General features: G+C 52.6%; 3 protein-coding genes and 1 non-coding gene across 7 annotated transcripts; 2 read left to right on the top strand and 2 right to left on the bottom strand.

Moving 5' to 3' along the window:
• Positions 1-1959: 1959 nt before the first annotated feature.
• On the top strand, positions 1960-9296 carry CD27 (CD27 molecule). 2 transcript variants are annotated; one of them, XM_065942322.1, is made up of 6 exons: positions 1960-2483; positions 2646-2777; positions 5376-5528; positions 5720-5809; positions 6448-6561; positions 6780-9296. In XM_065942322.1, the coding sequence occupies exons 1-6, from the start codon at positions 2348-2350 to the stop codon at positions 6902-6904; spliced, it is 750 nt and encodes a 249-aa protein (XP_065798394.1). In that variant the 5' UTR covers positions 1960-2347; the 3' UTR covers positions 6905-9296. The 2 variants fall into 2 exon arrangements, with proteins under 2 accessions (XP_065798394.1, XP_065798403.1); XM_065942331.1 differs by lacking the exon at positions 6448-6561.
• Positions 3499-25652, bottom strand: VAMP1 (vesicle associated membrane protein 1). Of its 2 annotated transcripts, none has more exons than XM_065942355.1 (5): positions 25502-25652; positions 22151-22277; positions 21806-21964; positions 21031-21082; positions 3499-3549 (listed from the first exon to the last, which is right to left on the bottom strand). In XM_065942355.1, coding segments are annotated over exons 1-5 (354 nt in total). In that variant the 5' UTR covers positions 25504-25652; the 3' UTR covers positions 3499-3535. The 2 variants fall into 2 exon arrangements, with proteins under 2 accessions (XP_065798427.1, XP_065798418.1); XM_065942346.1 differs by lacking the exon at positions 3499-3549 and adding an exon at positions 18764-20621.
• Positions 9694-18527, top strand: TAPBPL (TAP binding protein like). Of its 2 annotated transcripts, none has more exons than XM_065942314.1 (7): positions 9694-10195; positions 10831-11046; positions 11197-11469; positions 12644-12982; positions 14899-15201; positions 17171-17260; positions 17422-18527. In XM_065942314.1, exons 1-7 carry the CDS (start codon positions 10135-10137, stop codon positions 17463-17465), a joined length of 1326 nt encoding a protein of 441 aa, XP_065798386.1. In that variant the 5' UTR covers positions 9694-10134; the 3' UTR covers positions 17466-18527. The 2 variants fall into 2 exon arrangements, with proteins under 2 accessions (XP_065798386.1, XP_065798379.1); XM_065942307.1 differs by having other exon boundaries at positions 9695-10195; positions 10828-11046; positions 17422-18526.
• On the bottom strand, positions 22865-23028 carry LOC136156515 (U1 spliceosomal RNA). Its single transcript, XR_010661056.1, has one exon. It is a non-coding gene; the product is annotated as a U1 spliceosomal RNA (small nuclear RNA).
• Positions 25653-26770: the final 1118 nt, after the last annotated feature.

The raw sequence follows: 26770 nt of genomic DNA, 5'->3' as shown, positions 1-26770 counted from the left end.
CTGAGGGGTGGGGAGAAGCTGAATCCCAAAAGAGAAAGTGGTGGTGGAGGACTCGAGGGGGAGAGGTCAGCAGGCTGCACACACAGGTGAGTGGAGAAGAGGAAGGACTGTCCGGTCCAGGGCAAGATCCAGGACAGACGAGGCCTATCGGAAGTTGGTGCAAATAGCACAGAAGGCAGACGAAGTCATTCCATTTGTCCAGAGGAGCCGGGGCCAGAAATCTGACTCCTGGCCAGGGGTTCTCCAGCAGAGCCGGGCAGACTCTGCCCCTGCCCTCCCTGTCCCTCCCTGCCACCCCCAGAGAGTGAAGAGTAGAGGAATAGACAGGCCTTGGCCCAGAGAAAGGAGGCCTCCTGTGGGGGAGCCCAGGATCTAGTGGAGGCGGCTAGTTCTCAGCATCCTCAGTTCCCCCTTTGGCAAGTTTCTCTCTAAAGGTCCCCAACTCCTCCTCATTCTTCAGGATCTCCTTCATCCCTGCATCTCCCTCCGAGGCCGCCTTTAAGTTTAAGACCAACAGGGAAGGGAATTCCCTAGTGGTCCAGTAGTCAGGGGGCTTCCCAGGTGGTGCTAGTGGTAAAGAACAGTAAGATATGCAGGTTCGACACCTGGGTCAGGAGGATCCCCTGGAGGAGGGCATGGCAGCCCACTTCAGTATTCTTACCTGGAGAATCCCCATGGACAGAGGAGCCTGGCTGGCTACAGTCCGTTGGACGTGACTGAAGAGTTGGATATGACTGATTGGACATGCAATCAGCAGGCACGCCAGTTGTTAGGACTCCTTGTTTTCACTGCTGAGGCCCCAGGTTTCAATCCCTGATCTCAGAACTAAGATCTGGCAAGTCACGCAGGAAAGAAGAAAAAGACTAACAGTGAAGATACAGACCATAATCTGGGAATGCAGGTACTGGTGACAGCAGAATCCTCAGGTCCCCAGGGCTCTCTGATGGGGGAATTCAGGCACTTGGTTGGATATAGCCAATGGGATGGTTTTGCACAAGCAACTCTTCAAATCACACCCCTGTGTGGCTTCCCACTCAAGAGGACCCTCCTGAAGAGTAGAGGAGGTTGGGGAAAGGCAGGGGGATGGAAAAAATGAAGAGAAAGGAAACCAAAGAGCAACACAGAGAACAGATCTGACAGAGGAGCCCACAGGGGTGTGAGGTTTCATGAGCAGAATGGAAACAACGCAAAGACCCTGAGTGAAAATAATAGCCTGGAGAAGCAAGGCTATGACCAATGTGCTCCTGGGACTCAAAGAGAGGAAAGTTCCACTGTTTCTGACATCCCCAAACCAGCCTTCCCAGGAGAGCCACAGATACAGGGGAAACAGTGATCAGCCTTTAATCCCAAGTGCCCTAAGCCGGGCGAGCAGACCCTCAGGTGCTCCAGGACCAAGGGCAGACACAGCCGGTGGTGGCAGGGGAGGATACAGATGGTAGAAGGGGTGGGAGGCCTGGCAGGAAGGTTAAGTGACCATGCGTGAGCTCCTGGCACACAACCCAGCAGGGCCCAGACTCAGGTTCAAGTCTCTTGTGTGCGATTGTGAACAATCCCAAAGCAAACTCTTTATACCGTAAAACCAGACGTCAGTTGACGTGAGGCTAGTTATAGTCCTTATCCACCCACCCAAACAGTGGATAGTCTGGGGGCAGGAACTTTGTGCTTGGTAGTAAGCGATGCCCCAGCCCCATGAATTTGTCATATGGGGCTGGTTTCTTCCCCAAATCTGAAAAATTCTGAGCGTTATGTGACCTCCCCGCCCCCCCAAGAGTTTCAGAGGACAGCGTGCACACCTGTGTTCAGTTCTGGTTTCCCTTCTCTATAAACTGATGACATCTGTGTAGGAAGCAACGTGGGGTAGGCGTGGGGACACGCAGCTGTGAACAGGGGGGGCAAAGGTGGGCATTTCTGTGTACAGATGTGTGAATACGGGAAGCAGATCCCTGTGAACAGCCAACACCTGGTAACATCGGCAAGCAGAGACGATTCAATTCAGAAGAAAGACAGAGACCACGAGAGGCTCGGGCATCAGGGGCATCTCCGAAGATAGCAGGTCTTCTGTCAGAGCCTGCCCCGCACCCAGCACCCAGCACCCAGCACAGGAAAGGGGGAGGGGTGGCAGTGACTGCCTGAGCGAAAAACAGCTACGATAGAGCTTCAACAGCATCAAAGGTCAGCCTGCCACCAGCTCGGGACAACTCCGAGAAGACCTGCCCTGGAGGTGCTAAGAAGAGACACCAGCGCCCAGCTGGGAAGGTGCCAGCTCCCCCCACCCTGCCTGCTGCCCCCCTCGAGGCCCGCAGTCAGCAGTTGGGGTGCAGGAGGAGCTCCCCCCAGGGCAGGAGTCATGGCCCGGCCACTTCCCTTCTGGCTGTGGGTTCTAGGGACCCTGGCGGGGCTCTCAGCAACCCCAGGCCCCAAGAGCTGTCCGGAGAAGCACTACTGGACTCAAGGAGGATGGTGTTGCCAGACGTGTGAACCAGGTAAGAGGGAGCCTTGCCAGGGGCCAGCTCCTTGGGGAGAGAGGACCAGGCCTGGGACCGGAGGGAAGCAGGGAGGAACGCTGCAGAGGCCCAGAGGCAGCCCCTTGGAGAGGGCGGGGGAGTGGCTTTCCTGGGGCCTTGACCCTGGTACTCTGCTCACAGGAACGTTCCTGGTCCAAGACTGCGAGCAGCACGGAAAAGCAGCTCAATGCAATCCGTGTACACCGGGGGTCTCCTTCACGCCGGACCACCACAGCCGGCCCCACTGTGAGAGCTGCCGGCACTGTAACTCTGGTGAGGTGGGCCAGTGTTTGGGGGAGCAAGACGGAGAGCTGGGTGTGCAGAAGCAAGAAGGTTGGGGCCGGGGGGAGTCCGGGCTTCTGAGGCTTCAGTGGAGCCCATGGTGGGAACTGGGGAGCCCTGGGCAAGGCGCGTTGATGTATAGGGAACGCTGCGATGAAGTGGTTCAGGGCAGGGGTGAGCAGAGTTTGATGGGCTGATGAGGAGGGGGTCGATGACTACGATCAATGCAAAACAGGAAGTGGCTCTGGGACCCTAGATTTCAGATGAGCAACTCACCCCCCATTCCTACCCGCTCCCCCACTGATGAGTTGGTGGTGTTCTCAGAGGGCACATTTGTTCTGGAACTTGGAATACATCTTCCTAAGGACGTAACAGTACAAGCTAGTGAGCCACAACCTTTTTTTTTTTCCCTCCAAAAGCCAATTTAGGAAAGAGAATGTGTATAAGGCTTGAGTTTTATTTTGTGATTTCATCTTTTTTACAATTAAGAAATGAAATAACAGCTGCGTTGTGAACACTTTCATGCTTTCTCCATTTTAGCTAGAATTTTTGAAATGACGTATGTGCCAGTGTACATAGATCAGTAGCTTGAAAGTGGTTCCTTTGAGCAGATATTCTCCAGTAGGACATGCTTGGGGGCTATTTAACTCAAGTACGATATTACTTGCCTGTAAATGCATTGAGTCTGATTAGCTTTTTCAATACTGTTTTCTTTAAAATAAATACAAGGTTTTGCCACTGCAAAACAGTCAAGTGGTAACATCTGTAAAACACAAGAGGTATTCCTCAGTCTACTTACAAATAGGACTGTACATGGGTGTGTCTCTCTTCTTGGCCTAAACCCCCGGCAATATTGGGTTTTTGTTTTTTTTAGCCAAAGTCCCCCAGTTCACTCTGCAGGCCCCACTGGAAGGCCTCTTCCCAGTACTGAGCCAGTCCAGCCCCCTTCACTACTCTCCCGCCCAGTGCAACCCACGATCCTCCTTGGTGAGGTTCAGCCCATAGAACCCCAAAGCACCCAGGCAGGACTGGCTGCAAGACTCAGGGGCACTGGAAAGAAGTTGACTGTGTTCAGTCCCCTTGAACCTCAGTATTTCCATCTGTAAGATGGATGAGTGCCTGCAATCAGCGTGGGGTTCTGTGCATAGGTTATACACGGCGAAGAGAACTCCCAGGCTCCTGAAGGCTCCACTGAAAACAGTGGCACTTCACTCACTTTGACCAATCCCAGCCCCCTTTCTTTAACCCTTCCCATCCCTTTTGGCAGGTGCCCTCCTGTATCTCCTTCACCTTTCCCACCCTTCCCCATGTCTACCACCACCACCCCCTTTCCCCTTCAATGCTCTTCCCTTGCAGATCCTTGTCCCAGCTGGCTTACAATCCCTAGTAAGCCACAAGGAAAGCAAGTTGTAGCAGCGACTACGAGTCAGAATTCAGAAAGGAGATGCCACAGGGGCATAAAGATGAGAAGGAGTAAGGATAAGAAGAAATTCACACCCTTTCCTGACCAAAGGCATGTGCTATGGAAACTGCTGGTGGTAGTCTCCAGCATCCTCAGACATCCCTTTCCATAGCCCCGTCTCGCCTGTGAGGGTGGCTTTCCCTGGGTCCCCATGAGTGCACTGCCCTAAGCAACACCCCCCCAGAGACTTCTACTCAGGCCTGGCCCACATCCGGGTGTCACCTTCCCCAGAATCACCCTTCTTTTCTTACCCCCAACCACCTGGGAGCCCAGTCCACGCAGTGCCCTTCCTACCCTCCTGCCCCAGGATCATTCATTGGCAGCCACTTAGCACCTGACCTCTACACTCGACTACAATGTCTATTTTAAAGGCAGAGGATGTCAGTACAGGTAAAACACCAATCCGAGATCACAGCAGTTCCCAATTGCTAGCAACTATAAACTACCCAATTGCCTGTTAACAGTAGAGGGATGGATAAGTCATGGTGTAGCCACATCATGGAAAACTATGTGATGGTGAGAATGAATGATTTGCAGTCACACTCAACACTATGGCTCAGTCTTGCCAAGAGCTGAGTAAAAGCAGGCACAGATGAGCACACACACAGGCTTCCTTCCACGTACAGAGTTCAGAAACTGGCAAAATTAACTCCTGGCGTTAAGAGGTCCGGAAGTCAGTGGCTATTCTTGGTGGGAAGGATAGTGTTAGTTTTAGGGACTAGAAACGAACAAGACTGGTCATCTTGTTTCTTAATCTGGTGCTAGTTACACCAGAGAGTCCAATTTGCCCCAGTTCTCATATGAGATGTTTGTGACCTGAATACTTCTCGGTCAGTATACTTCAGTAAGGAGTTACAAAAGCATCAGTGAGTGAGAGGGAAAATCATGCAAGCTGTTTCAACTTCTGAACCATGAAGCTTCTAAAAGGTTCGAGGTGTTCTTGAATAACCATGACACTATTGGAAAGACACTGGGTGACGGTGGAGGAGGGGCAGGCCTGGGTGGGATGGGGCAGGGAGGCAGGAATGCGAAGGGTAGCACATCCCTAGAGGTGGGCCTGGGATGGGGCTGGAGTGGGGATTAAGCCAGTGGACCCTGTGTGTTCCTTCCCCCTCCTCTGTCACCAGGTGTCCTCATTCGAAACTGCACCCTCACGGCTAACTCGGAGTGTGCCTGTCCCGAGGGCCAGCAGTGCAGGGACAAGGACTGTATGGAGTGTGATGGTCCAGCCCAGGCCCCAGGCCCACACCCACAACCCTCCCACTTACCTTATGCTGAAGGTAAATTCCAGGCAACGCTTGGTCTGATCACACCCCAACCAGCACCCCCTCTCCTATACCCAGCCTCACATAAGCTGCCTCCTGTCACCCTGTCTCCACCTTCCCATTTCCCCCAGGGCCTCTCAGGCCTTCAGCCTTGCCCTGTGTCCTCCGGGGCCCCTGGCTGTTACCCAACTCGTCTGCTTTTCCAGAGATCCCAGACGCCAGGACAGATCGGCACACTCAGACTCTGGCCAACTCCAGGTGGTTGCCGGCCCCAACCCTCTCAACCCACTGGTCACGTGAGTTTTCTCCCCACTCCCCACCCCAAGAGAGAGAGGAGAATGCATGCAGGAGGGTTCAGAAGGGAAAGGGAAAGTTGCTCAGTCCTGTCCAACTCTTTGCGGCCCCATGGACTGTAGCCCGCCAGGCTCCTCTGTCCATGGCATTCTCCAGGCAAGAACACTGGAGTGTGGAGCCATTCCCTTCTCCAGGGGATCTTCCCAATCCAGGGATCAAACTCAGGTCTCCCACATGGCAGACAGATTCTTTACCGTCTGAGCCACCAGGGAAGCCCTCAGAAGGGAAGCCAGCCACAAAGCTCCTAGGAGCATGGGCAAGAAGAGGAAGAAAGGACTTCCCTGGAAGTTGAGTGGTAAAGAATCCTCGCTTCCAATACAGGGGACTCGGGCCCGATCCCTGGTGGGAGAACTAAGATCCCACAAGCCACGGGGCAACAAAGATCTGACATAGCCAGAAATAAATAAAAAGAAGAAACAGAAGCAGAGTCCAGAGATTGGGAAAGGACATGGTCCAATGGTGGGGGTAGGGGAAGAAGATGGGGAAGGGGAGAGAAGGGGGCAGGAGGGCTGGGCTGAGGGGAGTCAAGGGCTAGGCCCTCCCCCAAGCCCCTTTGTGACCCCTGCCTACCCCATCACAGCCCAAAGGTCCCTGTGCAGCGCGAACTGCATCCGCATCTTTGTGCTCCTCTCTGGAATGTTTCTTGCTTTCACCATAGTCGGAGCCCTGTTCCTCCATCAACAAAGAAAATTAAGTAAGAGGTTAAGTAAGAGACAAAATACAGGTCCTGCACCCCACCCCGCCCCACCATCTCGGCTTTGCCACCCAATCCCAGAGGAACCTCTGGGCCTCTCCAGCTCTATCTTTACCAGCCTGTCGCCTCTCTTCCCCTCTACTATGCTGGGGCCCTCCTGACAGCCCGCCTTCACTCACCCCTTCTCCCTTCACCTCTTCTCTGATTCTCCTCTGCAGATGCAGGAGGAAGTCCAGTGGCACCTGCAGAGCCTTGTGCTTATACCTGTCCCAGCGAGGAAGAGGGCAGTGCCATCCCCGTTCAGGAGGATTACCGAAAACCAGAGCCTACTTCCTACTTCTGAGCCAGTGCTCCTCAGAGAAGGCCATCACTGCAATCAAGTCCTAGCCTCCACCTCACCCCACTGACCATCCAAGGAGATCAAGACAGGGCACCTCGAATTTCAGCACCACCCTCTCATCTGGACCCTTTCCTGTGTGCAGACTTGAAAAACTATTGCTGCTCAGTCGCTAGGTCATGTCCAATTCTTTGTGACCTCACCGACGGCAGCACACCAGGCTCCTCTGTTCTTCACTATCTCCTGGAATTTGCTTAATTCATGTCCATTGAGCCGGTGATGCTATCCAACCATCTCATCTTCTGTCACCCACTTTTCCTCCTACCCTCAATCTTTCCCAGCATCAGGATCTTTTCCAGTGAGTCGGCTCTTCACATTAAGTGGCCAAAGTATTGGTGCTTCAGCATCCGTCCTTCCAATGAATATTTAGGGTTGATTTCCTTTAGGACCTACTGATTTGATCTCCTTGCTGTCCAAGGGACTCTCAAGAGTCTTCTCTAGCACCACAAGTCAAAAGCATCAATTCTTCAGTGCTCAACCTTCTTTATAGTCCAACTCTCAAAACTGTACATGACTATTAGAAAAACCATAGCTCTGACTATACAGAACTTTGTTAACAAAGTGATGTCTCTGCTTTTTAATACAATGTCTAGATTTGTCACTGTCTGCTGTTGTCCCTAGTGGCTCAGATGGTAAAGAGTCTGCCTGCAATGTGAGAGACCCAGGTTTGATTGCTGGGGCAGGAAGATCCCCTGGAGAAGGGAATGGCCACCCACTCCACTATTCTTGCCTGGAGAATTCCATGGATGGAGGAGCCTGGTGAGCTACCGTCCAGGGGTTACAAACAGTGGGACACAACAGAGTGACTAACACTTTCACAATTTCACTTTCACTTTCCTTCCAAAAAGTAAGCATCTTTTAATTTCAAGGCTGCAGTCATTGTTCACAAAGATTTTGGAGCCCAAGAAAATAAAATCTGCTACTGTTTCCATTTTTTCCCCACCTATTTACCATGAAGTGATAGGACCAGATGCCATGATCTTTGTTTTTTGAATGCTGAGTTTTAAGCCAGCTTTTTCACTCTCCTTTTTATCTTCATCAAGAGGCTCTTTAGTTCCTCTTCACTTTCTTCCATTAGGATGTTATCACATGCATACCTGAGGTATCAATAAGCATACCTGTTGATATTTCTCCTGGCAATCTTGATTCCAGCTTGTGATTCATCCAACCTTGCACTTCACATGATGTACTCTGCATAGAAGTTAAATAAGCAGGGTGACAATATACAGCCTTGATGTACTCCTTTCCCAACTTTGAACCAGCCCATTGTTCTATGTTCCATTCTAACTACTACTGTTGTCTAACTTCCTGACCTGCATACAGATTTCTCAGGAGACAGGTAAGGCAGTCTGGTATTCCCATCTCTTTAAGAATTTTCCACAGTTTGTTGTAATCCACACAGTCAAAGGCTTTAGCATAGTCAATGAAGAAGAAGTAGATGCTTTTCTGGAATTCCCTTGCTTTTTTCTATGATCCAACAGATGTTGGCAATTTGTTCTCTGGTTCCTCTACCTTTTCTAAATCTACCTTATACATCTGGAAGTTCTTGGTTCATGTACTGCTGAAACTTCACTTGAAGGATTTTGAGCATTACCTTGCTAGCATGCAAAATGAGTACAATTGTACAGTAGTATGAACATTCTTTGGCACTGCCTTTCTTTGAGATTGAAGTTAAACTGACCTTTTCTAGTCCTGTGGACATTGCTAAGTTTTTCAAATCTTCTGGCATATTGAGTGCAGCACTTTAACAGCATCACCTTTTTAGGATTTTAAACACTGAGCTGAAATTCCATCACCTCCCCCCTAGTTTTTGCTCATACTAATGCTTACTAAGACCCACTTGACTTCACACTCCAGAATGTCTGGCTTTAGGAGAGTGACCACGTCATTGTGGTTAACCAAGTCCTTAAGACCTTTTCTGTAGAGTTCTTTTGTGTATTCTTGCCGCCTCTTCTTAATCTCTTCTGCTTCTGTTTGTTAGGTCCTTGCCATTTCTGTCCTTTATTGTGCCCATCTTTGCATGAAATATTCCCTTGTTATCTCCAATTTTCTTGAACAGATCTCTAGTGTTTCCCATTCTATAGTTTTCCTCCACTTCTTCGCATTGTTCACCTAAGGCTTTCTTATCTCTCCTTGCTATTCTCTGGAACTCTGCATTCAAGAGGGACGAGTAGTGGGAATCTATCCTGTGTGCCTTTTCCAGACAGGGTGGGTCAGCTGGGGCTCCAGGCAGAAAGCATTCCGCCTTCATAAGGCCCACGTGCTGTACCTTTGGTCCAGAAATCTGGTGAAATAATGCTGAGAGAACAGCATCGAAACATGTACATTATCAAGTGTGAAACAGATCGCCAGTCCAGGTTGGATGCATGAGACAAGTGCTCGGGGCTGGTGCACTAGGATGACCCAGAGGGATGGGATGGGGAGGGAGGTGGGAGGGGGGTTCAGGATGGGGAACACATGTAAATCCATGGCTGATTCATACCAATGTATGGCAAAAGCCACTACAATAAAATTTAAAAAAAAAAAACAATGAAAAAACACAGCGTGCGTAGCTCTCCAGCTCTGAAGTCAATCTCCCAACACAGGCCACGCCCACTCCCCGCGCAGACCCGCCCAACCTGCGAGCGGACCCGCCCACCCTGAGCGCATGTTACGCCCACCCTACGATCTGAGGGCGGAGCTTTCTTCGGCGCAGACGCGCTGGGGCCGCGGGGGGTGGTGGCGGGGCTGGCAGGTAGGGCGCCGACGGGAAGTGGGAGAAGGTCCCAGCTGCTGAGGAGCCTTCATCTGTCATCAGTCTCTTCCTTTCTCCAACCTGCCTCCGTTCCCGTACTCTCTCTCCACTTTCTTGGGGCTGATCGGAAGCGAAAGGGCAAAGGGGCGCACGCAGCAGAGTCGGGTCCTGAAATCACCAGGGGATTTCTTTTGCGGGCGAGAAGATGAAAAGGAAGAACAGTGACCAGACTCTGGCTCCAGCACCAATGGCTTCAGCCAGCGGCTAAGGCAGCCGCGATGACACTCTCTCAAAGTGAAAGCGAAAGTCAAGTAGGCGGAGAGGACTGAGGGGCCAGGCGGCCGACCAGGCAGGGGTGTTTGAGCCCCTTCTCCAGCCTACCCCTGGCCAGCGGGGGGACTGAAGAAGGGCGGCGGGGGAGGAGGGCCCGAGAGCAGCCCCCATGGGCGCCGAGGGGTGGTGCCTATTGCTGTGCTTGGCTTTCTCCAGCGCGGCAAACGTCGGTGAGTCCGGTGAACAGGCTGGTAGGGTGCGTTGGGCTCAAGAAGCATCAGGTAGTCACCCTCCCCGAGGTCCCAGAGAGAGTAAGGGGCCAAGAATGGCTTCCAAGGGCCCTCTAAGCCCAACAAGAGGAAGGTTCGGCGGCTGGTAACGGAGAGAACCAATTTTGCTGGGGAGGGAGGCTAAGAACTCCGCGGAAAGGGCCAAATCAAGGAACGAGGGACCTTCTCGGTAATACCGCAAAACCAACAGACCCTGGGGACTAACTGGGAAGTTGAGAGGCTGCCAACGTCCAACAACCGGGTTCATCTGCGCTCCCAATGCAGTTTTGCTCATTCGTTTCCTTTTGCTGAGAATTCCTTTGATGGAAGAGAGAGCTTTTCATAGGTTGTTGGAAATAGAGTTTCATAAATCCCTCTGGAGCAAGGGAAATCTAGGACTTGAAATAATTTACACCAAGAAGTGTGTACCTGGAGAGGCAGGTGCTGCTCAGAAAGCTGCTTTAGGGTAAAACAGGAGAGTAGCTAGGGACCAGTAAGATTAACCCTTGATGACTTGGCAGTTTCGGGCAGGGAGTAAGTACAGGAGTAACTTTCTGAGCAAGAGGGTGCTCACACCAGCCTGTTCCTTGCAGCAGAAAGGCAATGGCAGGCAGTGGACGTGGTCCTGAACTGCTTCCTCATGCAAGAAGGTGGGCACCATGGAGGGTTCGCCAGCAGTGAGAACATGGTGAAGGCCGTGCTGGTGCTGAGGCAGGTACCAGTGCCAGATGATGGCTCCCTGGAAGGCCTCACGAATTTCCAAGTGGATACACTGGCCAAGGACGACCCACTCATTACTTTCGAGGCCTCAGGTACTAGCCCTCCACCCTGTGCTCTAGTCCTTCTGGGCTCCCTCCAGTTCCTGAGTCTGGTTCCCAAGTAGACCCGCCCACACTGGCTTCCCATCAGCCCAGGTATTCTCTACCCAACTCCGTATCTGTGCTGCCTTCTTCTCTCCACAGTGAACCTGGTACAGATTCCCCAGGCCGAGGCCCTGCTCCACGCCGACTGCAGCGGGAAGGAGGTGACCTGTGAGATCTCTCGCTATTTCCTCCAGGCCAGGCCAGAGGCCACCGTGGAGATGGCAGCCTGGTTCATCACCAACGTGCAGGTATCTGGAGGGGGACCTGGTGTCTCCATGGTGATGAAGACTCTTGAGGATGCTGGGAATGAGGCTGTCTTGCATCCCACACTGAAACTGCCCCTAAGCCCCCAGGGGACGGTGCGGACTGCAGGTGAGAAAATGAAAAGTAGCAGAAAGTTTTGATTTTTTTTAAAGGGGCCAGAGATGGGGGACTAGTAGAAGAAGGGAGGGGACAAGACCACCTCCATGCACATCGGTCATCTCAGGGGGCTCCCTAGGCCTCAGTCTGTTCTTCCCAAAGACCCCAAAGGGGGATGATTTTCACCTGGCGGGTGACCTGAGGACTTAAGACATGTGATACTCTTCACATGTGCTATCCACAGCTGCCTTCGTGAGCTGAGTACCAGCCTCTCCCAGGGAGCAGCTAGCCTGATCTGGTGCTTCAAGATTAGAGTGGAACACAGGCCCACAGAATTTGTTCATTATCTCTCTCTCTTTTAATTTGTTTATTTGGCTGTGCCAGGTCTCAGTTGCAGCATGTAGGACCTAGTTCCCCAACCAGGGATGGAACCCGGGCCCCCTGCATTGGGAGTGTGGAGTCGTACCCACTGGACCACCAGGGAAGTCCCCCTGGATGTTTCTGAGTCCCAGCTGTTGTCTTGTAGATGTCCCACCACTTGGAGTTGTCTTTCTTTTCCTCATTAGACTGAAGTTCAGCGTGTTTGGCTCAGATTTCACCACCATGTGCTTCTTTAAGCTCTGACTTCTTTAGTCTTCTCAGCAGCCTCGCCCTAAGCACATGAACTTGGCAACACTGAGTAGCTTGCCCTAGGTCACAGAGCCAGTAAGTGGAAGAACCAGGCTTCCAAAAGCTTTGCCGGCTGCTCCAGGAGTTCCTTCCTACCTGAGGCTCCACGGTAACCCATACTTTTGCATGTGCAATTTGTCTAGTCCATAACTTTCATCAGATTGTGCAGGGGGTAAGTGACTCCAGAATGGTGAAGAGTACCACATGTGCACGCTGTCCCTCAACACGCCCCGGGTGTGCCACAGCTCAGGGGTCAGGTGGCCTCAAGGAGGGAGCAGCCCACAATCAGCCTCTTTCTCCCTGGTGGCTCAGATGGTAAAGAATCCACCTGCAATGCAGGAGACCAGGGTTTGATCCCTGGGTCAGGAAGATCCCCCGGAGAAGGGAATGGCAACCCACTCCAGTATTCTTGTCTGGAGAATCCCATGGACAGATGAGTCTAGCAGGCTTATAGTCCATGGGGTCTCAAAGAGTCAGACACGACTGAGTGACTAACACTTTTCACTTTCTCCCACAGTGGAGTTCCAGGTGACCACACAGACGCCATCCCTGAATTTCCTGCTGGGGTCCACAGCCTCCCTACACTGTGGCTACTCTGTGGCACCTGGTTTGGACATTACCAGCGTGGAGTGGCGGCTGCAGCATAAGGGCAGTGGCCAACTGGTATACCACTGGACCACGGGGCAGGGGCAGGCCAAGCGGGAGGGTGCCACCCTGGAGCCCGAGCAGCTGCTCACAGCTGGAGATGCCTCCCTCACACTACCCAGCCTCACTCTACAGGATGAGGGGGCCTACATCTGCCAGATCACCACCTCCCTGTTCCAAGCTCAACAGGTCATCCAGCTCTACATCCAAGGTAAGGCCAGGGTCAGTGACGCTGCAGAGAGGGAAAGGAATTTGCCTATGAGAGTGTTTTCCGGAATGGGATCAAACACAAGGGCACTTTGCTGAGAGGCGGACTGCATTCCCACAACCTGAGTGCCTTCTCCATCCTAGAAGCGCGGATGGCATCAGATTGAGTTTCCCATCAAGCTCTCGGAGAATTCCATTCAGTTTCCCATCAGGCTCTAGGATAATTCCACTGAGAAGTGTCCCAGCCCAAGACCCTGCTGCCCTGCCCCAGCTGGCTATCTCTGGTCACCCCAGTCCTTCTGGACCACGTCTTAAGGAGGAGCAGCAGCAAACCCAGGAGGGGCTGTGGGAGCGGTCTTGACGGGAAGGATTGTTTCTTTTTCTTTTTATTAATTTAAAAATTTTTTGTTTCTTTTTATTTATCATTGACGGCTGTGCTGGGTCCCTGGGCTTTCCTCTGGTTGCCCTGCACAGGTCTGTCTTTGTGGTGGCTTCTCTTGTTGCAGAGCACAGGCTCCAGGGCATGCGAACTTCAGTAGTTGTAGCTTGTGGGCTCAATAGTTGCGGTTCCCAGGCTCTAGAGCAAGAGCTCACTAGATGTGGCTCATGGGCTTAGTTGCTCCCCGTGGCATGGGGGATCTTTCCAGACTAGGGATCGAACCCATGTCTCCTGCATTGGCAGGTGGATTCTTTACCACTGACCCACCAGAGAGGGTGCCTCCCCCTCCCCGCCCCTGGGAAGGACTGTTTCAAAGCTTCCCTCGTAGCTCAGCTGGTAAAGAATCCACCTTCAACACAGGAGGCCCCGGTTCGATTCCTGGGTCGGGAAGATCTGCTAGAGAAGGGATAGGCCACCCACTCCAATATTCTGGCCTGGAGAATTCCATGGACTGTATAGTCCATGGAGTCACAAAGAATCGGACACGACTGAGCGACTTTCTTATGTTACCTTACATTCGCATTTAAAATCACTGGCAATCCCACTTCTGGGCATACACACTGAGGAATCCAGATCTGAAAGAGACACGTGCACCCCAATGTTCATCGCAGCACTGTTTATAATAGCCAGGACATGGAAGCAACCTAGATGCCCATCAGCAGACGAATGGATAAGGAAACTGTGGTACATATACACCATGGAATATTACTCAGCCATTAAAAAGAATTCATATGAATCAGTTCTAATGAGATGGATGAAACTGGAGCCCATTATACAGAGTGAAGTAAGCCAGAAAGATAAAGACCAATACAGTATACTAACACATATATATGGAATTTAGAAAGATGGTAATGATAACCTTATATGCAAAATAGAAAAAGAGACACAGATGTACAGAACAGACTTTTGGACTCTGTGGGAGAAGGCGAGGGTGGGATGTTTCGAGAGAACAGCATTGAAACATGTATATTATCTAGGGTGAAACAGATCACCAGCCCAGGCTGGATGCATGAGACAAGTGCTTGGGCCTGGTGCACTGGGAAGACCCAGAGGAATCGGGTGGAGAGGGAGGTAGGAAGGGGGATCGGGATGGGGAATACATGTAAATCCATGGCTGATTCATGTCAATGTATGACAAAAACCACTACAATATTGTAAAGTAATTAGCCTCCAACTAATAAAAATAAATGGAAAAAAAAAAAACTAAAAAAAAATTTTAAAGAATTAAAAAAATAAAATCACTGGCTGATAGTGATGCTAAGAAGCAAGCCAACCTCTAGCTGGTTTTGCTGTTGTTTTTCAGTGACCTGTGGGAATCATGCCCCTTTATGTCCTGCCTCCAGGATGTACCCCGCACCTCACTGCATAGAAACCTTCCACCCCCACAACCTGCTCTCATGCTCAGCAGCAAGAGAAGGCGCCAGGCTCCTCTGCTGTCCCGGTGATCCCTGTGGGATTTGATCGCTCCTCCTTTCTTCCAGCTCCCCCCAAAGTACGACTGAGCTTGGTGAACGCAGCCCCACCAGCCACCCTTGTCTGCAGTGTTGCTGGCTACTACCCCCTGGATGTGTCTGTGACCTGGACCCGGGAGGAGCAGGGTGGATCCCCGGCCCCCGTCTCTGACGCCTCCCTCTCCAGCCTCCGGCAGAGCCCAGCCGGCACCTACAGCATCTCCTCCTCCCTGACGGCAGAGCCTGGCCCTGCGGGAGCCACTTATACCTGCCAGGTCACCCATGTCTCCCTGGAGGAACCCCTGGGGGCCCACACCTGGGTTGCCCCACCAGGTATGACTGTGCTCTCCTTTCCCCACCTCCACACCTGTGCTCAGGTCTCCTGCCCTCTGGTCTAGTTCTGCTTCCCACGGTCTCAGCTGCTGCTTTCCCAAGGTGGCAGCCTCCAGAGGTCCAACCACATGTCCCCCGAGTCTTTTATTATCCCCTGGGTCCTGGGGTAGCAGGCACTGCTGAGAGCTGGAGACCACGGCTGAGCAGTCCCTCATCTTAACCTCGAGGAGCTGGAGGGACAGATTAGGCCATCAGGGCAGATGACCCCCGCCCCCCCCGGGGGTAGGGGGAGGCCTGCGAGGCTCAGAGGGCCAGGAACACCAGGACAGAAGGAACGCACATGTGATGGCCTCATTGTAGAACAGCCTAAAAGAACCGGGGGGCCTGCACAGTTAGGGGCAAAGGCGTGCGGGGAAGGGGGCTGTGGCCACGGAGCTTCAGAGGTGCTTGTATTTATTCAGGACTGAGCCAGCACTGCGCTGAGCACTCAGACGTGAGCCAGCACACATTCTCACAGCTCCCATTTTAGAGATGAGTAATTTCGGACTGCAGTCCAGAGGGTCGCAAAGAATTGGACACAACTGAAGCAACATAGCACACAGATGTAACAGGCACTTACAGATGTCTAGTCAAGGTTGTCTGGGAAATGGTAAAACCGAAAACATGAAGAATAGATCACCTGGTTTCTCTATAGCTCTAACCCCCCTGCTGCTATTGGTGGGCAAATAACAACAGGCCTCCAGCTGAACTTTATCCTGAAGCCACAGAATGTCATCGAAAGGTCTTTTTTGTTTTTAATGTTTGGGGATATTGAAAAGTTTGTTTTTTGAACATTGATACTTTTATTTTTTAACTGGAGGAAAATTGCTTTAAAATGTCACATGGAAAGGTCTTATGCCATAAAGAGTTTGCATCTTGAAATGCATTACTTGGTGGCTTGTGAGGCCATAAGCTTCCCTGAAGTTTATGGGATTTTGCCTCAGCTTACATCACTCTTGAGAGTCCCTTGGACTGCAGGGAGATCCAACCAGTCCATCCTGAAGAAGATCAGTCCTGGGTGTTCATTGGAAGGACTGATGCTGAAGCTGAAACTCCAATACTTTGGCCACCTCATGTGAAGAACTGACTCATTGGAAAAGACCCTGATGCTGGGAGGGATTGGGGGCAGGAGGAGAAGGGGACGACAGAGGATGAGATGGCTGGATGGCATCACTGACTTGAAAACTCCAGGAGTTTGTGAAGGACAGGGAGGCCTGGCATGCTGCGATTCATGGGGTTGCAAAGAGTCGGACACGACTGAGAGACTGAACTGAACTGAATATCGCTCCCCAGTTATTTACAAGATTGCAGCTTAACTGTCAACAACTTTGTTCAGTCGCTAGGTTGTGTCCGATTCTTTTGTGACCCCATGGAGTGCAGCACGCTAGGCTTCCCTGTCCATCAGCAACTCCCGGAGCTTGCTCAAACTCAATGTCCATCGAGTCGGTGATGCCATCCAACCATCTCATCCTCTGTCACCCCCTTCTCCTCCCACGCTCAATCTTTCCCAGCATCAGGGTCAACTGCTAACCTAAACTAAATCTCTCTTGCAAGACAGTTTGGAAAACTGTTGTCACGAGGTAGGAAGAGATAGAGGATTCTGTGTGGAATAACAGGTGGACATCCACCCCTAGCAGTTCCCAGCGCCCCATGTGCCTGGTCCCTGGGTGAGGGCAGGAGAGCAGCTGATAGGAGCTCCTCAGCCAGGGACACACACACACACACACACAGCATGCTCTGTCCTTCCTGTATGCACTCGCTGTGGGTGAGGGTTCAGGATGAGGGCAGGAGAGCAGCTGATAGGAGCTCCTCAGCCAGGGACACACACACACACACACACACAGCATGCTCTGTCCTTCCTGTATGCACACACTGTGGGTGAGGGTTCAGGATGATTCTTGCCACTGATTTCCCTCCACACCTCTGTCAGCTGCAGAGCAGAAGTCAGCTCTGGGAGTCCTTCTGGCTAGCATCCTCTTCGTCCTGACCATGCTGTTCCTGGGGCTGCAGAGACGCCAAGGTAAGAAAGCGCCTGGGCACCATAGGTTCTATTCCTCACTGCCCTCAGAGATCAAATGCTCTGAGCACCACCATGCCCAGACCAGGAATAAAGCCAGCCCAACCCCAGCTCTTGGGGTTACCCCACTGACAGCAATCTCGTTCCCTCCTGTTTCCTCCTAGCTACCTCACCAAGGTCTCCCCAAACCTTGAGGCACTCTGGGTAGCCACTCTCCTGCCTTAAATGTAAGAGATTCACATTCTCCCAGAAGAACTCTGAGCCGAGTCCCAGACTCCAAAAGGCCCCAAGGAAACTAAAAAGAAGGCACAGATCACTGACTCTGGACTTCTGCAGGCCTCTGCCCTCCTTCACTGCGCACCCTGGACTGATATACCAAGGCAGAGAGTGTGGAAAGGTAGCAGGGTGGCAGGAAGACAGAGGTCTGGATGGAGCTTGAGACCTGAGCCAGCTTGGAGGTTAGAGGTGTGGTGCTGGGAAAGATGCCAGAGAAAAGAATTCAGAAAGGATCAGAGGAAGGACAGTGGGACAGGGTGGGAATTGGATGAACACACACAGTCACTGAACTCTGTCCAAATAAAAGCTCCTCGTGTCCTTGGAAGCAAAGCTTCTCCACTTCCCTGTCTTTTCCCACTTGGGGCCCCTCCTCCCAGGCTTGCTACTGTACCTGCTAAGTGTCCGAGATGTGAAGCAGAGACCCTCAGAGGTGGCCCCCAGGGCCCTGTCTCAGCTGCTCTGTGTAACGCTGAGCTGTGGTTAAGCTCCTGCCCCTTTGGATGGCTGCTGGATATTTTAGGACTCTACATGCCACTCACCCCCTCAGCTGCAGGGGAGAGATTGCTCCTTTTAGTCATTTCTAAAATGGGTCTGGTCAGTACAGTGGACTTGACGGCAGATGGCTGTGCGTGAGGGTCGTGGGGAGCAGAGCACATCCCCCAGGGCCTGGCTCAGGACCTAGGGGGAGATGGCGGCAGCTGTCTGAGAAGACCTTCAGGTGTCTGTCGGTGAGATGCCACTCAGCTTCCTGCCACGGGTTCCTGTCACTCACACCCGGAAGAGCCGCCAGGTGGCATCAGGCATGAAGGCTGAGAGCAGAGACCACTTCCTCTGCCAACGCCCAGACCTTTCATCTCAAGAAGACGATGGCACACGTCAGCCATCCTTCCGGCCCAAAGCACCGTGGGAAGGGAACCAAAGAGAAACACCACCCTCCGCCCCGCCGAGGTCACTCCAAGCCCAAACAACAGTCGAGTCGCTTTAGTGGTAGGAAGCTGTATTTTTTGGCCTTTGATCAGAATAGAGGAAATTGGTGAATATGCCACATGCCTTTGATGGAAGTACATCTGTGATTATTCTGTATGTGTAGGAGAGTGGGGTTAGGAAAAAAGACAGAGAGGTGATGACACACACAGTGGAGACCCCGCACCGTCTCCCGGCAAACCGAGGAGGGGCTGTGGGCTTCGGCCTCACGCGGCCGCCGAGCCCCGGCTGCATATGTGCTCAGACACATGGGTGTGGCGTGCGGGGGTGGGGACAGCGAAGACACCGAAGAGGGGACAGGCGGGGTGAGAAAGAGAGTAGGGGGGCTGCGTCCCCAGAAGCACAGAGCCAACTACCTCTGGGACAGACGGGGCAGAACCCAGAAGTGATTTCCTGTGACGGGGCGGCCCAGGAGGGCGGGTTTGCTCCAGGCTTGGGACACAGCGAGGCCAGTGGTGGTTCTTCTCCGGCGGTGACCCCCTGCGTTAGGCAAGGGGAGCCCAGGGGAGAGCGGAGGCCTTCGAGGGGGGCCGTGAGGAGGGCACACTGACTGCCTTCATCCAGCTCTTCTGTCCCACCCTGGGGCAGGACGAGGGGAAGGTGGGGTCGGGGCGGAGGGAGAGGCAGGGAGGTTGTGCGTCGTGAAATGCTACTGCATGGAGGGCCAGCCAGCCCAGCCTGGCCCCCTGCCGCCTCCCGCTGGCGGACGGCTGGACGGGAGGCATGAGGGGAACCTGGTAGGCCCTCCGCCTCTCACACCCGGTCTGGCCCACTCAGTGCCTTTCCTGAGGCCCAGCCCTAGCCCGAGACAGGCCGCGCAACCCTGTCCTCGGGTCCCACTGTCTGTGGGACCACACAGAGAAGTGGGGAGGGGAGGAGGCAGCGTGGAGTCCAGGTGGACGGGGTGCTCTGGGAGGGGAACGAACTGCGGCAAGAACAGAGGCCACTCTGGGCAGGGAGGCCCCGAGGCGGGGCCTGTCTGTTGACATCCACCTCAACCCTGGGGCCGGGCTGCTGCGGGCACTGGGCTCCCTCAGCACCCAAGGCGCGGCCAGGCCCCCTTCGTCTTTCGCAAGTTCACTGGGGGTGCATTGGGGGGTAAGGACTCCCCAAGGGTCCAGGGCCCCTCACCTCCAGCCCCTCCTCCTCCATCAACAGGAGAGAGCAACAGGAACCTCAGAACAAGAGGGTGAGAAGTGACTTCCTCCAGGCTTATTAATTTCGGGTTAGGCCCTGGACTCGCTGTGTCTCTATAACCCACAGGCATCCTCTCTTTATCTATGCCAGTAAAATTCAGTGAGAGTCTCAAACTCTGACTAATGAAATTATTTGATGCCCTCACGAACAACACAGAAGGGTGCAGAAAACAGAAAACATGGACAAGCGCCCCGTCCAGGTGTGAGCTGGTGGGACTGCTTCCAGGATGGGAATGGGAGTCCTGGCATTTTTTCACTATGAATATGTATCCTCCAGGTCACTGGAGGAGAAAGTAAAAGGTGGTAAGATCCCTGAAGACAGAAAATCTTAAGACTAACGGATGGGACATCCCTCTGAAAAACAGGCTTGAGTTTCTTAAGGCATCCTGCACCAGGCCCAGGCTGGACGGCAGGCCCGGTCCAGGCTCCCCGCCAAGGCCTGGCCCAAGAGAAGAACTCCAGGTGAGGGACATTCTCCCAGCTGTCCCCAGCCTCCTCCTGCCAGCAGCCTGGCCTTTCCTGGCAACACCACCAGCAGAAGCCTCTTCTCCTCCCCCCAGTCCTGGCCCCTCCTTGGGCAGGTCACCTCAGCTCCGTCCCTTCCTAGGCCCTCCGCCTCCAACCCTCTGGGGAACTTGAGAGAGCGTGACGGGGGAGGAAGGAGATGCCCGCTGTTGTTTACCAGGCAGTTACCTCAAGACTGCACCATGAGCAGCATTTCCGGTGTCGTGGGACCGCGTGCAAATGAAAGCAACAAAAGAGGAGGAGTGGGCGATGGCGAAGCGGGGCTGGGGTGGAGGAAGGCGGATGGGGTAGCGCCGGGGAGAGACGGAGGGAGAGAGGGACATGAGTTCAGATGGCCAGGGGTAACAGGGACGGGGCGGCACGTTCTCAAGCAAAAAAGTAGACTGGACACAGGAATCGGGAGGTCCCGGATGGCAAAGAGAGAGAGACAGAAGACAACAAGAGGGCACATGACATCAGGTTACTAGACACCACGTGTGGCTGCAGGAGTCCCATCCCCACCGTCACCCTCCAACCCATGCCGGTGACAAGAGCACAGCCCCACTTGCTCAGAACAAGAGGGACCACCGTCCCCCACAGTCCTGCAGAGGGAAGGCTTGTCCATCCAGGAAGCCCCTTCTGCCCTCCCACACCCAACGATGACCCTCCCCGCCGCCCTGGCAGCAATCTGATCTCCGTACCTCAGTCAGAGCAGCCCCACTCCCCAGGCAGGCAGGCAGGCAGGCAGGGCTGGGAGGAGACTCCAGGACCTTCCCACCTCTTCACCCCACCAGCAACCTCAGCGATACTTACTTACAATAACTACCACGATGATGGCGCAGATGGCTCCCAGCATGATCATCATCTGGGGGAACATGGACAAAGAGTGAGCCCTTGGGTTCGGGGAAGGAGGGAAGAAGCCCAGGGCTGGGGACGCGAGAGCAGCACCGTCCCAGTCCTGGGGAACAGTGGAAGAAGCCACAAAGCCACCAGGAGAGCTGGAAGCCTCCCAACCCCCCGTGTACCACCCCACCCTGCCATCAAACAGTATCCCCTCCACCACAGCTGGAGCTTCTCGAAAACGTCAGATCATCTGCAGCCTTCTCCTTTTCCCCTCTTCCTGTAACCTGGAGGCTTTCAAAGGAACATCATAGGAGATGCAAACTTTGAACCTTTAGTCATCTGGTTCATTGTTCATCATAAAAGTGTTCAGCTCATTCCCCAAGAGCTGCAGGTGTTTAAATATGTATCTACCCCAGCCATTGTGTCAACATTGGTGTGTCTCCGGAAGGGACAGGTAAGAATTTTGCAGGGGTCCTCTGGCAAAAAGCAGCTTGACTAACCCCTCCAGACTCCTCAAGGTCTCCAGGGCCCCCAGTGAGTGGTTCTGAGTACTCTAGCGTACCCTGGTGGCCAGCTCAGGTAATGCAGCTTAGTAAGGCGGCTTCCAGATTTCCTCCCAAGAGAGGATTCAGCAGAGGATGTGGAACCATTCTACATTCTGCAGAAGATGTGGAACCTGAGGGTTTTCCTGCCTCCTGTGCGTTGAGACCCAGGAAAATAATGGGGAGGGGATGGGAACATTCACCTTGCAGTTTTTCCACCAGTACTTCCTCTTTAGCTTGGCAGCGCTGCTCTCAAATTGTGATGCACCTGCCTGCAGAGCGTCGGCTCGGTCATCCAGCTCTGACAGCTTCTGGTCCCTCTCTAGGACCTTGTCCACGTTTACACGCATGATGTCCACCACCTGAGCAGGGCATAGGAACACAGAGCGGCTAAGCTCCCCCCAAGCTGGGGAGAGCACTCCAAGGCTGCCCTGCCTAACTCTACAGGGTGCCCTGCCTCCCAGAGCCGTGAGCTGCCCCTCTACATAAAGAGAAGTTTCCAGACTCCCATGATTTGGAAACTCTCAGAGAAAAAGCTATCCACCTACCTCCTCCACTTGTGCCTGGGTCTGCTGTAGTCGTCTGTTACTGGTCATATTAGGAGGAGGGCCAGGGGGACCGCCACCTGGGGCAGCCCCTTCTGCCCCTTCAGTGGGTGGCTGAGCTGGAGCAGACCTTTGGAGAGAAGGGCACAGAGTTCGTGAGACAAGAAAGGAATCCCGAGCATTCTCACCCCACAGCACCAAGGCGGTGGTAATAATAAGGTTATACGCAAATAGGAGGGGTCTAGCTCCTTGGCGATGCCAAGTGGGGAGACACGATACAGAGACACAAGGCAAAAAATGAAAGATCTTGCAACTGATGGGGCCCAGTGACATGCTGGGTGGAGTGTGGCATCAAGAGCTCTCTTCTGGGCTGTCCTCTGACCCAAACTCAAACGCATACTCTGGCATGATGGCTACAGGGACAAATGGACCAGCTGTAGCCTAAATGTCATTTCTCTGCCTCCCAGAAGTCAACCTGGAAAACTCCAATCCAGGTTAGGAGAATTATATGCAAAAAAACAAAACCTTCAGGACAAGCTTTGGAGAAGGAAATGGCAACGCACTCCAGTAGCCTTGCCTGGAAAATTCCATGGACAGAGGAGCCTGGCGGGCTACAGTCCATGGGGTTGCAAAGAGTCAGACATCACTGAGCGACTGAACAAGCACTCAGGACAAGCGTACAGACTAACAGCTCTTTCTTTCTTTTTTTTTTTTTTTCAGGGGAAAGCACGAATGCAGTCCCCCACTACCACAAATTATGCAGTCAATTTTCCCACATTTGGGGAAATCGCAGGGGTCAGCACATCCGGAGTGCAATGGATAAGCCTCGCCCTGGGAAAACCACCTTCGTGATCATGGCATCTCCCCTGTCAGGTAAGTATGTCTTTCTTTTTTTTTTTGCAAAGCCTGAATATAAAAATAAAGGCCAAGCAGACAGACTCTGTTGAAGGGGAGTCAGTTATTGGTATGTTTCATGTAGTGATTACAGTATGTCATGGCCACTGTAGGACGACTTGGAGAATCACCAAAGGCCTCTGTAGTTGGAGTGAGTCAGAACTGTTTGTTTGCTTCATTTTTTGGCAGAGAAGGTTGGGGGTTCACTTAGAACTGGGGCCCAAAGCAATTGTGTTAATTGTGAGACTGTTCCAAGAGCCTAGGCAGGAAACAAAAATACTAGACACAGTCCTCAATGTATAGGCATCAGGGACATTCTGTTCCTTCTTTTTCTAGATTTGGCATCAAGTCTAGGAAACTCTCCTAGTTCTTTATGTCCCAAAGAGAAATCTTGGTTTACACTGAATATATACAGAGACCATTCTCTTTCTCCCTTAGCCTTAGGGTGGGGGAATAATCTAGCATGAAAAAAGTGAAAGTGTTAGTCACTCAGTTGTATCCAACTCTTTGCAACCCCATGGATTGTAGCCCTCCAGGCTTCTCTCTCCATGGGATTTCCCAGGCAGGAATACTGGAGTGGGTTGCCATTCCTTTCTCCAGGGGATCTTCCCAAATCAGGGATGGAACCCAGGTCTCCTGCACTGCAGGCAGACTCTTTACCATCTGAGCCACCAAGGAAGCCTCATCAAGCATGGAGTCCTCCAAATAAATCCCGCTCCATGTCTCCCAACACATGGAAGCTAAATTCATGTCCTAAAAAATTTTCAAAAGTCTAATCTAAGGCGTGAGCTGTTCTCTGCCAAGGAAGAACTCACAGGTAGGAGAGAAATTGCTCAAATTTGTTGGAGAAGAGAAATTACAAGAACTCCTCAAACAGAAGCAGAATCTCACAAAGTACACCTCATCAGAGCAGTCCAGGAGTAAATGTACTATGGATGAACCATCACAAAGTCACCAAAAAGGAAAAGCCTTGACTATTCACAATAGAACTAATACCCAGAAGTTCCTCCTCTCTAAGTAAATTTCAGTCTAAAGAGACAGAGAATAACCCCTCAGAAAGGTTATTTTAGCAGATTACACCTGACTCATCCCAGTTAAAAGAAGTGTTTTCCCATTTCCCTTTAAGGCATAAAAGAGGCAAAGGAAAGATACGGAGCTCTGGAAGCCACTAGACTCCTCTGCTACTACTGAGCTAAGCAATCTAGTTCTCTGATGAAAGTGGAAAATTCAGTGAGTAGGAAGCAGCCGGTGTTTGGTCTTGGAAGTGATCCAGGCTGGTGGCACCAATGACAAGATTAAGGTCAGAGACCTCGTGACACCCTTCTAGTCACTATGCTTTCCTCACCTCTTTCCTTCATCCCACATGGATGCTACTGGGAACCAGTCAGCAGAGAAGGCTCCCCCTGCCCAAAATGAAAACCCAGAGCATCCTGGGGCTTGGCCAAAACACGTAAACTACCATATACAGTTAAAACTGTAGAAATCAAACACAAATAGTTACAAAGCTTTGGAAGGGACCATTTCACTTACTACTTGTTGGGAGTTGGGAACATGCAGGAGTAACATATCCAAGGCTAATTATAAGCCTTATGTAACATAAGTACATCTTTCCCTTTTTTTGTCACCAAGAGAAGCAACATGAATACATCTAGGACCAGGGCAGGACTCTGTGCAAGAACCGGAAGTTCTTCCACTTGTCTAGCTATAGTTCTCCCTTAGGATCTTGAGATGGGGATGACCATAACCAGATGACTAAATTGATTATTAGAGACTAAACATAAAGTGTTAAGGGAAGGTGGAGGTGCAGGGGTGGTCCTCAGCTCTATTTCTCTTCCAAATACTTGGCTAAGACTCACTGACAGGAAAACACCTCCTCTACGGGTGGCCTTGGGATGAATGGCTGCTCGGAATCGCATACCACTGCCCCTGGAGTCCTTGTGAGCTGCTCACCAGAGAACTGGCAGACAAGTTTCTGGAGCTTTGCTCACTACCAAGAGGCGGCTGCTCATCGCGATCGGGTTGAGGGGTGTACACAAATGCAGACGCTGCAGAGCAACCCAAGCAACTAACTGGCAGGTGCACCCATGACTGTCCTTCCAGAAGCCCTAAGTGCCGCCTTGATCAGTGACAAGAAAGAGCCTGGAGCCCCTCTCGGGTGTCTCCACGCCCCACCTTCGCCGGAGACCCGGCTGAGGAGTCCCGCAGGCGAGAGGAGAGGGGGCAGTGAATGTGGGACCCCCGCGCCCCGGCCGCGCCCGTGCGGTGCCGGCTGCGGCTAGTGCAGGAATGGGGTGCTGCCTCCCCTCCCGGGGGGATTGCCCGGCCCGGGGGCGGCGCGCAGCGGTGGTTCCCCGCGCCGCCGCAGCTGCTGCAATGCGCCATTTTCGGTCCCGCAGAGTCCGGCGCTGGGGTGAGAGTTGCCAACGAGGTGTCGCGCCCCCCACATCAGAGTCAACTCACATGTCACCGAGAGAAGGATGAGAGGACCGTTTCCTCTCCGGAGTCTGCGGCTAGACACCCGATCGGGAAACGCTGCGGTGAAGCCGCGCGCACCTCCGAGCTCCGCCTCTGGCTTCCACCAGAGCTCTAACTGCGGTGGAACTTACTGCAGTTGCCGCGCCGTCCCCAGTCTTTATCAGTGCTGGCCACGCCCCCCAGATCAAGCTGACAACCCTGCAGCCCAATCCATGCCCAGGACGGGAGCTAGTCCCCAAAGCGAAGGCCGGACAAGGCCTAGAGTGCCCGCCCCTTAAAATTAGCCAATCGCAGCTCTCTTCTCATTCTGATTCTGGAAAGGAGCTGCACCGGGAGGATCTGACCAATACAACTCTGGCTTGCTTACCTGTCTAACTAAGCGAAGGGGTGGGGTGGAACTCGGCGCCAACCCTTTGGAAAGGCGGCTCCAGTAGTTTGAATTGGACCTTATTTTGGTGCCTCCCAGCCAATCGCTGAGCAGTTCCTCGCGTCCGGGCCCGCCCACGGCCCGGCCTCCAGCCAATCACGCAGCTTCCTCCGACAGCGATGGGCGGGCCCCCGGCTCTCCGGGACCAGGACTCCCGAGCCTTGGGAGCTGCGGGTGTTCGGCGATCTAGGCAGGGCCCAGGTACCCGCACCCTGCCGATCTACACCTCACTCCTTGCCTTTGACAGACAGCTCTGAGGAGGCTGAATTCATCAAGGCAGAGCCGCAGGCTCCCGGCGCCAAAGTAAATACCAGAGCTCCTGTCATCCGATCTACACAACCAACAAGCCCCTCACGCAAAGTAAATTTCACTCCCTCTTCCCCAAACCTACGCCTCCTATCCATCCCAGGTAGTTTACCACGTCGACTCCGTTACCCAAACCAGAAACCTGGAAACTATCTTAGATTTCCTCCCCGTTTATCTTCACCTATCTTCCAACAATTTACCAAGTTCTCCTTCTTAGTATTTCAAGTATTCTCTTCCCTTGTCTCCCGTCCCACTTCAGATTATTCTCTCTTACCTGGATGCCATCAGTTGTAAAACTATTACTTTATGTCCCGATGAGTAAAAAGGTAGCAAGTAAACTGTGACATAATGCTTTCTTATCACTTCGATTTTTTATATTTATTGAAAGTGTATGTTTCTATGGGTATAGGTTTTTTTATACTTCACTCCCCTGGAAAAACATAAAAAGGAAAACAGAAAAGAATAACACAGTAACAGTGTTCCTGAAACCTCACAGACAGCAAATTTTATGATTCATTTTT

Source organism: Muntiacus reevesi, chromosome 1, assembly GCF_963930625.1.
Source record: "Muntiacus reevesi chromosome 1, mMunRee1.1, whole genome shotgun sequence".
NCBI lineage: Eukaryota > Metazoa > Chordata > Mammalia > Artiodactyla > Cervidae > Muntiacus > Muntiacus reevesi.
Note: the sequence above shows the minus strand (reverse complement) of the source record. Positions and strands in the feature narration are given on the sequence as shown.